We start from the raw sequence: 15,515 nt of genomic DNA on the forward strand, positions 1-15,515 counted from the left end.
AGGATTTAATCTCTTATTTATCTCAGTATCTGCTTTCTAGAAACAGGGACTATCATGTCACATACCCACACCACTGGAACAGAAAGACATGGAAGTGTTACGATGAGAGATCTGAAACTTAAATCCACTGCCCCTTCCCTGCAGCCTACACAGAAGATGTCCAGCTGACCTTATAGAAAACACGATAGAGCGACTGCACTGAAGTGTGAATTCAGTATGAAGAGAACTCAAGCCTGTCCTTAGCACTGCCATCGAGACAGCCAAGGGACTCAAGAGTCACTTCGGCTGTCGAGGACATGACAGCGTGGTGACGGATCTGAAGCAAAGATAGAAAGCCATCGATCTGCTTTAACTGTAATCAGCACTTGCCTTCAACAAGGTCACTGGGCCATCTAACACATACCTTTCTTCCAGCCCATTCGCCCTGTGTGGTCTTGCCCTCACAGGCATGGAACAACATGGCAAGGCTCACCTTTTAAACCTCCCAGGACTCCTACAGTCCCAAATATTAGCAGCAAGTGATGGGACAGGAACAAAAGACTATTTCAGTATTTTCCTGCACTTGCCTTCACTCATTTATTTTGCAAGCCTTTATTTTCCAAGGCAATTTACAAACAAGAAGCAAGATAACCATTTGTTCAGACAGAGGTTAATAAGGGCCTAGTGGTCTCTGAAGACTCTGCAGTCACACTTAGGTGTGAAATTCTGGAGCAGCAATAAAGATGCTGCACAGGCAAGCAAGTCTCATGAGGAGGATTTAATCTGTCTAAATATTCTCATTATGTACATAGTTTTCAGCTTCCATTCACAGTGATCAGAGCAGAGACAGCTTCCAGAGGTCTTTCTGGACAATAAACCGTGAAATAGGATTTTTTACATCCGTCATTATTCCCCTCTCCACCCCCAGCTCAAAGAGTCAACGTTTGAAATGTTTTTTGTTGAAAAGAAGACATAGCGTTGGGAGAGAAAGAGTCGACAGGAGGAAGGAAGCACAGATCTTTGGCAGACTGGTGGTACTTGGCATGAGAGAGCTCCCATTGGCACCATTTTCCCAGAAAACCTCAAATAGATTATTTCTCCTGGTAGTCCAAAAAATAACTTTCTGTGAGGTCATATACAGACCAGGTAATACAGCACTACATCCAGAAACCTGCCTCACTGGAATGGGCAAGAGGTTCTAGTTATATCCACCCATCTCAGTCCTAAAAGTCACTTAAAGCTAAATACAGTACTAAGACGAGGTGAGAAAACTAGAGGCAGACATCTAGGACAAAAGGGCTGATCCAAACACTCAGCTGCTTTCTTTTGGGATTGCAGTGTCCATCTGTCCCCTTGCCACAGGGGAACTTAGCCTGCAAAAAGAGACCTTGTTTGGCCACTGAAACGTGGAACTTGAAATATTCCAAAAAGCAGGAATTAAAAAAAAAAAAAAAAAAAATAAAAAAAGTAAAAAACAAAGGAAGTTCTCTATGGGTATGATCCCCTGGGACTGAGAAAACAGCTCTGCTCTTGATGCATCTCACCCCTCCTCACTTTCATGTTGCCTTTTCCCCTTCAGAAATGCAGGTTTTAGCTTTTCTTGCACGTTCAGGACTCCACTTCTATACACAAGAAGCTTGGTAAAAATTTAGATATAGTTACAGTGTTTTGCTACTAATTTTTTTGCTTGCAGTCAAGTGACTTCCTACCCTGGCCCTCCCATAACCAGGTTTCTCAGAAAATTTAAGAGCTATAACTACTCATCACTAGCTGTTGGGAAAAAAAATGTAAGCCAGCAGAGTCTCTTCAGAGGCAGCCCAAACTTGAAGACTGTGTCAGTGCTGGGGGTCTGAGTGTTTTATAAATCATTATATCTCTTACTGCTCTCTAGGTAAGCCGTCATCATTTTTGTTTTCTGGAGAAGCAAAACACACAGCTCAAGCAGGGAGCGGGACCCACAGAGCTGCAGGTAGAACAAGTCCCAGTTTAGTCCCATACTCATCCAGGAAGAAGCATCAGAGTCCTTAACAAAGCCCCACAACTCAGAGGTCATGCCAGCATCCTGAACACAGTGATTGTGGGACACTCCACCTCTCAGCAACCCACCACAGACTGGTACAAACAATCCTTCCCTAATTCTAAGGGGGAGCAGAGAAAAGCACTGAAACCCTCACCTCAATTACTGGGCTGGGAAGGATTAACCACTAGTAAAGACTTTGCAGATATTTATTCTTCAAATCCACAAGAGAAGACAAGCAGAGGGAAAAGCTCCTCTGAGAGTTATGTACACAGACAGCAAATCTAATGCTTACACAGTCTTAATTTTTTTAATTTTTCAAGTCCTAACAACAATTATCTTCATGAATTATAGACACAATATTCGAGAGATGCAGGCAGTAATTAATGCATGTCTGCCTTTTCTGACTAGCTCCTTCTGCTGGGTCAGGGAGAGTTACTGGAATTCAGGAAATAAATCTTCAATCTTCTGGAAGTTTTAAAGAAACAGACCAAGACACAATTTAATAAAGCAATAATATTTCTCTTAAATAATTAACTAGGCTTTGACATGCACTAATATTTTTGAGTCCCAGCTCTTACTTTTGCAATAACGCTGGAACAAGCACACTTATGGATGTGATCCATTGCAGGTCCAAATTTTACTAAACTGCAAAATTGCTCCAAGTAGTCTTTAGCCCTGGATTTCTCTGCACTCACATGGCCACCTACACTCTTTTTCCATAAATTCTCACTGAGACCCTTAACAGAAGCCACACTATGCAGCACTTCCATACCTCCCCCTCTGCCCTACTGACACCTGTCTCCAGACACGAGCGCTCAACTCTTCCCCAGCTCAAGAGAAACAGTGTTCTGTCATCCTTTGGGAAAAACCTTGGTTTCACAGCAGAACCACAGCACAGTAATAGAGGCAATAGACAATCCTAAACTAGACAGAAAGCTATTACTAAAGCAGCATATAGCACTGGATGTTGTTTAAGTGGGCTGTTTCCATCATCTCTCAAAAAGCAGATTCTGCTGCAGCATAAACAATTTTATTCACATAAAGAATGCACTCAAGAGAGTTTAATATACTCGAATATGGTGACAACAATTACTTCAAAGCAACAATTACTTAGCCAGACACTGAAAAAACCCCACCCTTTGGCACAGACATATCACCTGCTTAAGCAATATAAAACTACACAAGGACAGAACTCAAACTCAAAATCACAAGGATTATACTGACGGCCAAACTGAAACACAGTCTTGACACTGAGAATAGCAAGGGAGTATTTGGTCAAAAAGGAACTGAAAGCTTCATGCCTCTGTTGTTCACTTGAACCACATCACCTCTACAGGAAAAAAAAAAAGTCCCTACCCAGTAGAAGTAAACTTTAAATGGAAATAATGGTCATCCCAGTTTCAGCAGCTCACCAGATACAGTCTGTAAGCATCAATCCGTCGAATTGGTCCCCAGCACTTGTCTGTATCGTTATACTTTGTGCCATCTCCAACACTGCAGGAATGGTTGCCAGTGGCACTGCTGGGAAAGGAGAGAGAAACAAGAGACAGTAATTAACTCCTAGCATGTGTCTTCCCCTCTCCTGCATTCAGGAAAGAGGAATGGTCACAGACACAAAGTGTTCATTCCTCCCTTCCCTCCCTGAACACTTCCCCCTCCCATTAGATTTTCTGGACTGTGTAACAGAGCAAGTCACTGAGTACCACACATTTAAAGGCAAATTCTTGAATTACCTACAGTTATTTATAAGTTTGGTCATTTGGTCATCAAGCTAGCAAGTCTGGGTCATATATAGATCACTGAGGTTTTCCATTTCCAAGTCAATAGTCCAAATCCAGCCCAGATTTGATCAAACAAATCTCTTTTGTTATCTGTTTCTTTGAGAAAGAGGCTGCTCTCAGTCACTATAATGTCACCACTCACTGGTCACAGACTTGGTAAGCATCACACCTCTCAGCTCTTACCCAAAGAAACAGAGAAGGTAAAATATTGCACAGGGTATGGCAATCAAACTATTGAACAACAAGTCCCATGGCTGCAAGGTGCTGAACCTGAAGTTTCATCCGAAATCAGGTCAGCTACTTTTCAGGCAGGCAGCAGGCACTCGGGTGGGGAATATAAAACTTCACCTTCCCACCCACAAACGATGAGCTGTCCTTGAGTCATTACTCTGGTCTTCAGAAAGCAGAGCTGATCCCAGTCAGACTTATCACCCTATCAAATCCAAAAGCCTGCTCTCTCCTCTGTTAGCACACAACCCCACAGCTGTAAGCACACTTACCAGGTCACTTGCATGAGGGAGACTGGTACAGCTGCTGCGTAGATTGCCAGGTCCCCATAGAGGTAGATAATTATGCAGAAATAGAAGAGGTTGACACCCACTGTAGGAAAAGGAAATATTGTACAGAGACAGCAGAGTACACAGGGACTTGAACTCTGCACTTCAAATACACAAAACTTTTTCAAGATCTTAAAAATAAATCATAATTTGCCTCCAGCTTACTTCTTTCTGCAGTGAATTCCACCCAAGAGTCAGATCAGCAACTTAGGGGACTTAGCCCCAGTGCAGGGACTGACAGGACATGAGGCATTTCAGAGCTCAGCTCTGCCTCTTTCGATACCTGGCCCCGACACCAGCCTCTCTCGTTCAAGCCCATCCTCCAGTCACTGGTCAAGACCAACAGGTCTCACGTAAGCCACCTGCCAGGTGAAGCTGTCAACTTGCCACAGGCCAACATCTAGCTGATGCTCACAGACTTGGTGTGAATGAACAGTGAAAAGAACAGAGGATGCTTCTAGTCCTCTGCTGATTCCAAACCCTCTGCTTGCAAACCTGCAGGACCTTCACATTAGGGATTCGACCCTGCAGAGCTCAGGTTCCACAGGGCTGAAATGGAGCTGCTTTGGGAGATTCCTTACCTCCAGCAACTTGAGCCAAGGTTCAAACCTGCAAAGCTTTAAAACCCTGTTTCTGCAGCCCTCTTACTCTGCTGCCACAGCGTGCACTGTTCCTGCCCCATACTGTTTTCTTGGGGATTTTTTTCCTTTAAGCCTGCCCTGGCTTCACCTATGAGATTTTTAAAAAACTCTTACACAAGTTAACTGGGGGCACAGAACAGCCCTACTACGACACAAGACACTGCTGTGGAGGACTAAAATGAGCAAAGATAAAGAAATGATTGATGACACCCTGGGATTCTCTTCTTCCAAGCCAGCCAGTATAAATCTCACCAAGGAAAATGATACTGTAACATATTTCAGTTCAGAGACAGGTGAGCTACAAAAAAAACCCCAAAAGCCTCAGATTTGTTTCATTTAGGAAGTTGACACTGAAAGAAAACATCTCAGGGAACCTGTGCATACTTTCAAGTTGCAGTGCCACCTGATGCTTAATCCTAATGCTGCTTGAACAAATCAATTCACCTCTCCAAGCCTCACATGTGGTAACTATCAAACAAGGACAGCGTTACTGCAGGAATGCGGACTCATATTTCTACTGCGCTTGGATGCCCGAAAGCTTTACCATGTTTTATCATCATACTGCCTCTGGATCTCTGGATGTCAGGAAACATTAGGAGGCATTCTCCTTTGTTTAAGTAAATTATTCAATATGCTGAGCCTACTTAGCATACAACATTCCTAAAAAAAGGGTTGCATGAGGAAAGTACAAAGAAAACTTCCCAGCTTCTGTAGAGCAGCTCACTAAGCCAGTACTCTAGAGTTGCTCTTGGTTTGTCTAAACTGAGATCTTACATAAATCATCAGATTATTTCATAGTTCCCCCCTTGTTTTCCTCCTCTGTGAGAGATTTTAAATGGTTTCACAGTTAAGAAGTTTCTGTACTGTTCTGAAGAGAGCAACAAACTACCTACCATTTTTTTCCAATTTCCCATTGAAAAGAGTTGATTATAAACAAATATCTGACACAAGACAGAAGCTGCATGACACACTAAGTACAGGACTACAGAGACTCAGATACAGATTTTGTTTTGGGATCTGCTACTGATCTCAGGCCTCAGCTGCTTTCTCCCCCTCACCCCAATAAGGCTGATATGACCAGCTAGGCCACAGCAGCACCCAGGTACCCACCAGCACACACTATATCCCTGCTCCAGTGCAGACCTCTCTGTCTGTGGGAAGTCCAGGTGACACTCCTCTCCCAAACTCATCCTCTGGAAGGCAGGAAGACTTTAACATCAGTTCTTTTATAAACTGCTGCTGACCCTCCCTGATCAATACTTTCATTACTGGACACAAAACAGGGAAAAAAAAAATAAATCAATGACTTCCTGCAGGGAAACAGCATGATAGATGTGCCCAGAATCCATTATTGCAATAAATGACTCTTCAGTCCCAGAAGAAAGCACCCAACATCACAAATTAGAAAAAATAAACAGAAAAGCAGTGCTTCAAAGCCAGCTCTTTTGAAGAAGCACACAGGCTCTCTTCCTTTAAAAAAGTCGACGGTCTGAAATTGAGATTTATCCCCAGCTTACCTCCCAGAACTGCAGATTCAACTCCTGTCAGATTATTGAAAATAAAAATCAGTCAAGAGAAAGAAGCAGAGAACTCACTAGAAATCAGAGACTTTGAGGTCTATTGCAAAGTTTTCACCAGTATTCCCTCTGAAGGCTGTAAAGCCCTCAGACACCTTGGGTTTGGATCCATGCTTTGTATATCATGAGCAAAAACCCACTAGGTATTTGCTTGCTGTGAAACCGCAGGGGGCTGGTGCTCAGAGCTGGGACTTCCCAAGCGTGGCCCAGTTCCTCAGCACTAGGCAGTAGCAACTGGTCACTGAGCAACTGCCCTTACTGAAGGCCTTTCTGTGCAACTGCTGGAAGGAAGCACCTCAGCAAGGATCTGCAGACAGAGGTACTTGTCTCTGCAACAGCTTCACAGACCAGAGGGTATCTCTGAACTAGGACTCAGCAACAGTATAGGGATGGAGCCTCAATGCTGAGCAGAGAGGAGGGGAAGGCAGCGCATGAGTTACAGCTGCCCCAGACCCTTCGCAGTGTGTGCCTCATCCTGCCTGGAAGTCACAAGCTGTTCCAGCTGCCTTACTGCAGAGGGATTCACCCCTTTGCATCAGGCTGAATAGGTCCTGGGAAGGATCCCTAACACAGAAATCAGATAACTGTCTAAAGCAACATTAAGAAGGGGGATTAAGATTTAGAGTACTAAGCAGTTTATGTCACTTTACTAGGAAGTGTACATCAGTGCCTGACAGGAGAGGGGACGTGTATTTCCAGCACCCTCTCCTGGCTGAGCAGCAGCCAGCACTCAGGGTAGAGAGATCTAGAGGCAACTGTCCAACGGCTGGCTGGCTTTGGGGGGTCCTTACCATCTGCCCCTCTGAAGCACACGCAAAGCAGGGGCCTTCCGGAACTTGCTTACGGGAGCACTCAGCCTCTTGTGATTCCCCCAGCCCTCTACAGCAGAATCCTCAGCAATACTGCTACACCCTGCTGTATGGCACTTGCTCTCAAAGCACTTCCTAAATACTACTCCACAGAGGATGATCAAGACGCAGAGAAGCGTTCACAGTATTTTACAGATGGCAAAGCATACAAGCAAGAAAACTTGCCTAAGGTCAGAGCAACCCAATGCTACAGGCAAGACTAGGAACAAGAGTCTCCAACTCACAGTCAAATCACCTCTCCTCTTCTTCGACTGGAAAAGCAGCAGCCTGACCCAACATGGATTATTTTGATAGTCCTAAATGATTCAAATCTACAAAGGCCCAGAAGAGGCAGGCAGAGAAATTAAAAATTTTTCAATTGGACTTTAAAATCAGGAATAATATAGTTCAAAGAATCTTCAGTCCTTAAGCCCAGCTGTCCTTCAGAGGCAACAGCCTTACACTGGCACAAAGCTGATGTAATGTAGTGGAAAAAACCAGCCCATCGTGTCTTTGTAAGGTGGCCAGTGAACAAGAGAAAATGTCACTTTCCACAAGAAATGGGGCCTGACAGGCTCAAAACTGCACAGCCATGGTGTCTAATGATTTTCTGGCTCTGCCCAGCATTCCAAATCTACTGGTTTACAAGTTTCAGAATACCTAACATTGTAGTTTGCAGTTCTATCGCATGCAGCAATGCATATGGCTTTATTGCAGTGTGGTTACAAGTTTGTTCCCTGGCATACAAGAGACATTTAAAAGCAAAAAGACATGACAGTCGCTTATCATCTGCACACCAGGGAACCTTTCAGCATTTCATGTCCCAGCAGCTCTTTTGGCAACCCCCTAGACACACAAAATTCTCAGAAGCTTTCCCCAGAAATCTTTCCCCCTCAGACTGATACTTATGGGGTTCAGGGAAGCCCCAAAAACTTATTCTCAAATGCTACAACCAAGATGGAACTAGCAAACACTACAGCTGGGCTCTGCTGCTCTAGACAGTGGATATCACAGAGGATGGATTTCAGAGTTAAGTTAAGGGCAGTCAGAAAAGACATGGACTTACACTTACTCGTGGCAAGAAATAGGGCCCAAAACCTGCAGTATTTTGGCTAGTTCTGCTACCACCACAGTATCATCCCCTTCATGCAGGTTCTGGCCCATAACACTCTACTTTGTAGAAATACCTCACAGGGGGATGAATACAGTCCACAGAGGGAAGGAATGACACTTCTGGGTGGAATCACCACAAACTCGGGATGCAAACCCACACTGAGAAGCACGCAAGCTTAAGGAAAAGCCATATACACAACATGCAGGAGGACCTGAAGAGACTACTGAAAATGTAAATCACCTACCTTTATTGAAGAACATGGAAGCCATCTGACCCATTTCTACTCTCTCGGTGATTTCAAAGATATTGGGTGAACCACGTCTCTCTGCAAGTTGAAAACAAGAAGTGTTTCAACCAGTCCCTTCAATAAAGTCAGAGACCAGACTATCTGAAGACACTCGGAAGCTCTAGCAACAGTTTGAAGGACAGTATATATAACTCCACAGCTGCAGAGTCACTGGTCCAATTACTTTACTGAAGTTAGTTTAACAGTATTTTCAAAGTAAGATGTTCTCATCTTAGTGACCTAGAAGGAAAAGATCTTTATCAGACTGCAGATGGTGAACTGAATTCTCAATGAGTCTTATCTTGCAAGTGCTAAGGACTTTGGGATGTGAGCACGTGGAATTAAGGGTGAAATGGACAGAAGACTCCTGCTCCACTTACTGGAGCCCACTGAGACACCGCCTGCAGAGAAGAGGTGTCGGATCCAGTGAAAGCATGAACTGGTACTTACGAACTGACAGGATAGGTCGTGTCTCTGCTCGCTCGTAGCCATCTTGGAGGAGAACATCACTGTCTGATACTCCAGAGGAAGAATCCTCATCCTCATCATCCTCCTGAAAGAAAAGACCAGACCGCTGCTGAGACGTTTGCGATCCACAGTACAGGCTGTGGCACCACCAGTGTCACGGTCTCACTTCCAGAATCTCAAAAGAAGGTCCCAAAAAAGGATGGGCAGGACATGCAAGCAAAGGCAATACCAGGGAGCCCTTGGCCTGAACTTAGGATGCTGTGAAGAACAGAAGAGGGCACTAGCGGAGCAGGCTGAAGTGACAGGCTCTGCTGTCCTAGCCTAGGTCATGCACACACCAACAGTGTCCAATTCACGCAGTTAGAAGTGAGAAACTTCCAGCAGATCTGCAGGGTTGCAAAACTGGTAGGAAAAAAAATCCAAACATATATAGTCTTAGCTAGTCAGAGCAAGCAGGTCTAGGTCCTAACTCCACCCACTAACATCCAGGCAGGGAATCTAAATCAGCGCAGAGAATTATGCGTTGCACTGATACAGAAAAGCCACAAGTAAGTTTTACAGAGAAGACATACTTCAGGACTGTCCACTCCCTGGGATACAGCCCGAGTGACAGCAAGGACATTCCAGCCTGTCCCAGTTAAATGACCTGAGATGAGCAAGGATTTATAGACCTCAGCACACTCCAAATGGCACCAATATATTGGCTGCCACCTCTCCACATTCACTGAGCAGTGCTTCTGGGCAAGGAGAGCACAATCAGTAAGAAATGTGAACAGCACAAGAGATTTTTCAAAGCAGGAGCAGAAAATCCTGTCTTTAATGAGCAACCCCACAGGGAACTAACAGCCATATTTTATATGGCAAAGTTAAGTACAGTAGAAATTTATTCCTTTAGAGTTACCAATGAGGCAAGGCAAAGACGCAGAGGAATCTCAGGCAAGTCCTACATAATAAAAGAACAAGAGAAAATGGAAAATAAAACCCAACACGAACCTTGCGTTTTTCCATTCTCTTCCATCGCAGCTGGGCATTTGCAGCAGCCATGGCTTCCACCACAAAGGTCGTAGTCATATAGCTAGAGAGAAATTCAACTGATATCAATAACAGCCAAGAACTGTCACTGAAGGGAGATGGAGAATTATTCCCATCTGTTTGTAGGAGCAAATAAACCAAAACGACCCTCTCACCAGCTCCCCACACACTGCGTTTTTGGTACAGTGTTTCATCTCAGTTTGCTGCTCTCTTCTGTTCTTGAGATGACAGTGTCTGAGCAGACCACAAAATGCAGTAGCATAAACATGCCTTCAGATATGACATTTTAGATATCTGGAAGGCAATTTCCTAATGTTTCTGTGGCCTGCAGAAGGCAAGAGGACTTCGCCTTGTTAGAAAGCAAGCTTCCTTCCTCTTTTTAGGGCCTAGGATAAACAGTACTATTCTGAAGCTTATCTATAAGGGCCTGGGGCAAAGGTACTACAGTCCCTTAAAGAATCTTACAAATAGCATCAGAAGCAAAGCAGCAATACAAGACGAAGAAGCAGATCACATGTGCATGCAAATACATTTTGCTGGAGGCCAGGGTGAAAGATGTCCAGGGAGACAGCAAGAGCCGCTAATGGTAGGAATATCATTATCTCAGCTAAAACAGTCCTCAAAAAAAAAAACCCCAAACTCAAATCAATCTTATTTAAGGCTTTAAAGTGGTTTCTCACTGCTTCAGGAACTGAACTCACTTATCAGGCTCAAATGAGAGATTAGTTTTGCAAGAATAAAAGCAAGCAGCCCTGTGCTGAAGCCCATGTGGCAATTTCTGCCCAGACTCTTCTTGCACCGAAAGGTCTCCAGTGGGGCAGGGGACTTTCTGCAAGCAACAGGTCGATGCAGCTCCCAAAGCACATAGTACTTTGAGCTGCATCTTCTCAGTTTAATCCACTGCAGTTTTGGTATGCAGGTTTGGAAGTTTGTGCTCTTTGGCTGTCCTTGAAGGATTGTCTACTGGTACTGAGTTTCAAACATTGAATTTACGCTTTTAAACTAATGTATCTAAAAGGAATTTCTTCCAAATCTCCCAGATACTGGTACTCCCACAGTTTACATTTTATCAAGCCTTTGCAGCATACAGCTTTGAGATGGGGAAGTTACAAGCATTACAACAGTCAGTACTGACCATACAGTACCTCTGTAAAGCAGCACCTAACAGCTCCCAAAAGCACTGCCTCCAAATCAAAGGCACATTCAGGCTGACAGAGCTGGTTACTGACAAGAAAGGAACTTATAAATTCTATTCTTACAAACGGCAGGAGGGGATTTTGTTTTATTTTAAAACCAAGCAAGAAGCAAGCAGGAACTCACAGCCTGTCAGAAGATGGCAATTCTATTAATAACTACCTAGACATCAGTGCTGTATCAACAGCCTTCAGCTCCACCTGCTGCTCCAGCAGGGAGACATCTGGGCAGAAGCTCATGGTGAGCCAGCGTGAAAATCATGAGACCAGCTCCAAGGTCTCGAGCAGCAAAGGTCAGGGAGGAGGGTGGGAATAAGACAGGCCTGGCTTTACAGTAATTTGTTTTCCTGACAGTCTTGCAGCTGTCCAGAGCATTGCCAGAAGCCAATAGAAAGGTAAACACAACAGGCCTGCATATCTGCAAGTCACAAAGCAGAGAAATGACCCTGTGTCGCCTGTGACCTGGTTAGTGTTTGGGGAACTGATCTGTGACAGAGGCAAGACTGGGATGTATCCACAGCAAGGACAGTATCAAAAAAAGAAGCTAGGAGAAAGGTCCTATAAGACCCTGGACTAGTGAAAAAGTCTTTCCCACAGATCAGGAAACAGGATGTAGCACCATATTGCAGGGAGTCAGAAAACACAGCCCTCCAAATAAAATCCACAGACAACACAACTGCAGAGACCAAGGCTCAAGCAGCAGTGAAAGTCTTAGCACTGTCCTTACAGCCCCACCCAGCTGAACCTCCCAGTGCCCTCACATCCTACCTCATAAATCCCAGGAACATTAGGAGAACGAGGCTGACGAGCCACCCTGCTGCCGCAAAGGCCTTCGGCATGGTTAGGGCGCCTGTTCCAACGATGAGGTTGAACATGTAAACCAGACCAACCTGCAATCATCCACATAACCCAAAATAAGAGTTTGCGGCAGTCCCAGAGATCACCCAAGACATATATGTACCAATTTAAATGGAGAGAGCTGAATATCTTTGAGCAAAAAGGATGGGAGCAAGCCCACACTAGAAATAAATATAGGAGGGAACTGCTAACCAAGAGAACAAAGTTGAGTTTCAGCACATTTCTGGTGAAACTGATATTCCACTCCATTTTTCTATTTTTTTTTTCTTTCTAACTTTTAAAGTTAGAAAGCATGTGAGCTTTTGGTTTGTTTTCAAATCCACTGTCTTCTACCAGAGGGGTCAACACTGTGGGTTGGGATCTCCTCTTGTTTTCTAAACTGAACTGAAGTAGTTATGACTACATACATGCTACCTTTCAAAATCTCTTGTTCTTTATTCTTAGTCAAGCAGGAAATATCCAAACAGAATTCTAATTCAAAGCCTACTTGATGTTTTACCAGTAAGCAGCTGAACACATTCTGAAGAAGGGATTTTACTTCTGGAAAGGATTTTATCCTCTCAGGCAATGAGCCTTTTTCTGACCAGGGCCAAAAGGTAACTCTGCAGCTGGACAGGACCCCCCCCATACTATAAATTCAGCTGACCTCAAGATCAAAAATCCAAAGTTGTTTTGATTTTTTTCATATAGGTCAGAGTCTCTCCAGAGGAGAACCAGTAAAGAAATGTATCTAAGTACACTTTTCTGGGTGTGGAGCAATTAATACCAGAACTATTCCCCAGAGACCCTGTGAGTGCTCTTGCCCTTCATTCACTGACACAAGCACAGCAAATTCATCTTTTGACAAGTCTCCTAGAACAATGAAAAAAAAGTCAGCCATTGCAGCTTGCAGAAAATTCTTTTCATTCAGCTGGCAGAATTGTCATTTGCCAAGCACAACTCAAGTGCCCCAGGTCATGACTTACTCTTCAGTGAAGGACTCTTGAAAAAAAATACCTCAAGTGACTTTCCTTGACTTTGCTCAAGTAGACAGAGATGAAAATGGTGCCCATGTGTTCAGCCTGGCTAGACATCTTCAGGGAAAGAGGAGAGAGTCATAACCTTTGAGATTAGACTAGGAAATTCATGTGACACTAATATAACAACATAAGAGCAGGTGACAGTAATCCTCTAGGGTCCAGACGTCCCAGTTACTGTCTTGCTCTCCATTTTCTCAGTTGTGACCTATTTCTGCAGCCTAATATCCGGTTCGTCTAAACTCAAATGTTAACACAGGGATGAAAGTTTGAAAGCGTTTAAAAGCCAACACAAAGATTTCAGGACTAGTTCTATATTTAGTGAGTTCACTTCAGAAAAAAAAAAAAAAAGTGTTTTCAAAGTGCTGTTTTTAAGAGCTGACACTATATGAACACTTGTGGCTATGAAAACCAGTATTTCCAGTAACATAGGAAAGCAGTAATTGGCTCTGCAGTTTCAGAGGATACATTACAAGGAAGAAATGTCTTGATTACTGGTTTTAAGTGCAGTGGTTTGAAACAAATTACTACAACAGCTACAAATAAGTAAACTTTATATAAGGTTTTCTCCTGGATTTTATAAGGTTTAAAAAAAAAGCAGCAATGTGGGATAGTTTCAATCTCACAATCCCCCCTGCTGATGCTAGCTTCACATGGCAATTTGGGTTGATGAAAACATTAAGAAAATATAAGTGGGTAGAAAGATGCAAGAGCAGGTATGGGACAGGCAGCTCTTTTGAACACATTTAAAATTATACCTTAAGCAGACATCATCCCTTCATATAATATAAAGTGATCTGTGATATAAAAACCCCCCAAATAACTACAAGTACCAAGGATTTAAGTACCCTTTGACTTCCATCATCTCTTGAAACACTGATGTTATGTCCATGGAGAAGTAGGAAGTGAAAACACAATGTTGAAAGAGTAGGATTTTGAAAAGACTCATGAGCAAAACCACAAAGAGCAGTTACTTACATAGGGAGAGTAAAGCTCTCCTGTGTCAGTAATGCCACCAGCCATGTTGAAGACAGTGGGAAAGCTCACAGCAAAGTGAGAAGGATGTTTTTAGGAGAGGGTTTTCAACTTCTATTGCCTTTAACCTAGGGAAACATCATAAAGTTGTGTTAACTTTGTCAGAAAGAGGAGGAACTCACAAGTCAGCTTTTGCACATCAGCCTTATGATATTTGAACAAAAGAGGATTTCAGCAGGACCTTGCACTTTGGACAGATATACCCCACTCGCCAGCACCACTCAATTCAATACCCTACGAAAAGTTCTTGTACCTGTTAAACCAGTTTAAAAGTAACCAGAAGGCCCTGCCTGACCAAACTGGATGACCAAACTTTACCTTCCCCAAACAGCCAGAAGGGTTGTTTCAGACGCCAAAAACCTCAAGAGGAAGAATGCCTGCCTTGAGGATGATCTCATTCCGCTTCTTCTCACTCAGCTACTACTTTTACAAAGCACGTGCCTCCTACAAATCAAAGCAGTAAAAACAGCTTCCAGCCTCTCCTCATAATCTTAAGTACAAAAGTAAGTTGACAAATTAAAATACTGGACCTGTGAAAACACCCCAAGATGTTTTGTTACACATATCAAGGTTTCCAAAGCAGAAGTACTGGGGGAACTTCACATGGTCTTAGAAAAACTACAGGGGGAGAGGGAGAATCCAAGCCTTCTGAAAAGTTTTGGAGTCGATAAATAGAGTTGAATTATTTAAGAGCTTTATCAAGTTTTTCATAGTTCTATAAATGCTCTTATTTAGCCATACCAACACGGACAAATCATCAGCACAAACTTCACAAGCTAAGAGTGCTACTTAAAACAAGAACCAGTTCATAAGCTTACACACAGACACACACACTCTGCATGACAGCAATCAATCACGCAGCACAGCTCACTGTGGTCATAACTAGACTGGCCCTCAGAAGAGTCCAAACGTCTGTTATAACAGATCTCGACTCAGGTCACCGGAGCCAACCTCAACAAACCAAGAGAAAGCAGCAAGACCCCGGCCAGGCCAACAGCCCCCTCGGGGACACGGCCGAGGAATCCGTGCTGGCACGGGGCACCCACCCCAGCCGGGCAGGGCCGCATCCCAGGGCCCGGAGCCGGTCAAGGCTTCTCGAGCTCCCCCCGG

At 43.8% G+C, this 15,515-nt stretch overlaps 2 protein-coding genes across 5 annotated transcripts in view; both read right to left on the reverse strand.

Annotated features, from left to right (window-relative positions):
* Positions 1 to 14,468, reverse strand: part of TMEM104 (transmembrane protein 104) — a 52,738-nt gene extending 38,270 nt beyond the window's left edge. For all 3 annotated transcript variants that reach the window (XR_003399662.1, XR_003399661.1, XM_026861095.1), the window contains exons 1-7: positions 14,349 to 14,468; positions 12,265 to 12,386; positions 10,265 to 10,346; positions 9,254 to 9,356; positions 8,762 to 8,842; positions 4,281 to 4,380; positions 3,412 to 3,520 (exon numbers count right to left, since the gene is read on the reverse strand). Coding sequence is in view for 1 of the 3 variants with exons in the window: in XM_026861095.1 (XP_026716896.1) it covers positions 3,412 to 3,520; positions 4,281 to 4,380; positions 8,762 to 8,842; positions 9,254 to 9,356; positions 10,265 to 10,346; positions 12,265 to 12,386; positions 14,349 to 14,393 (642 nt within the window). In the remaining 2 variants the exon portion in view is untranslated. The remainder of the gene's footprint in view (positions 1 to 3,411; positions 3,521 to 4,280; positions 4,381 to 8,761; positions 8,843 to 9,253; positions 9,357 to 10,264; positions 10,347 to 12,264; positions 12,387 to 14,348) is intronic.
* SLC9A3R1 (SLC9A3 regulator 1) overlaps positions 4,229 to 15,515 on the reverse strand; it is a 29,192-nt gene continuing 17,905 nt past the window's right edge. For both annotated transcript variants that reach the window (XM_026861096.1, XM_026861097.1), the window contains exon 8: positions 4,229 to 4,240. The gene's annotated coding sequence lies outside the window, so the exon portion shown is untranslated. The remainder of the gene's footprint in view (positions 4,241 to 15,515) is intronic.

The sequence above is a fragment of the Athene cunicularia genome (assembly GCF_003259725.1).
Source record: "Athene cunicularia isolate RWA chromosome 18 unlocalized genomic scaffold, athCun1 chr18_part1, whole genome shotgun sequence".
Classification (NCBI taxonomy): domain Eukaryota; kingdom Metazoa; phylum Chordata; class Aves; order Strigiformes; family Strigidae; genus Athene; species Athene cunicularia.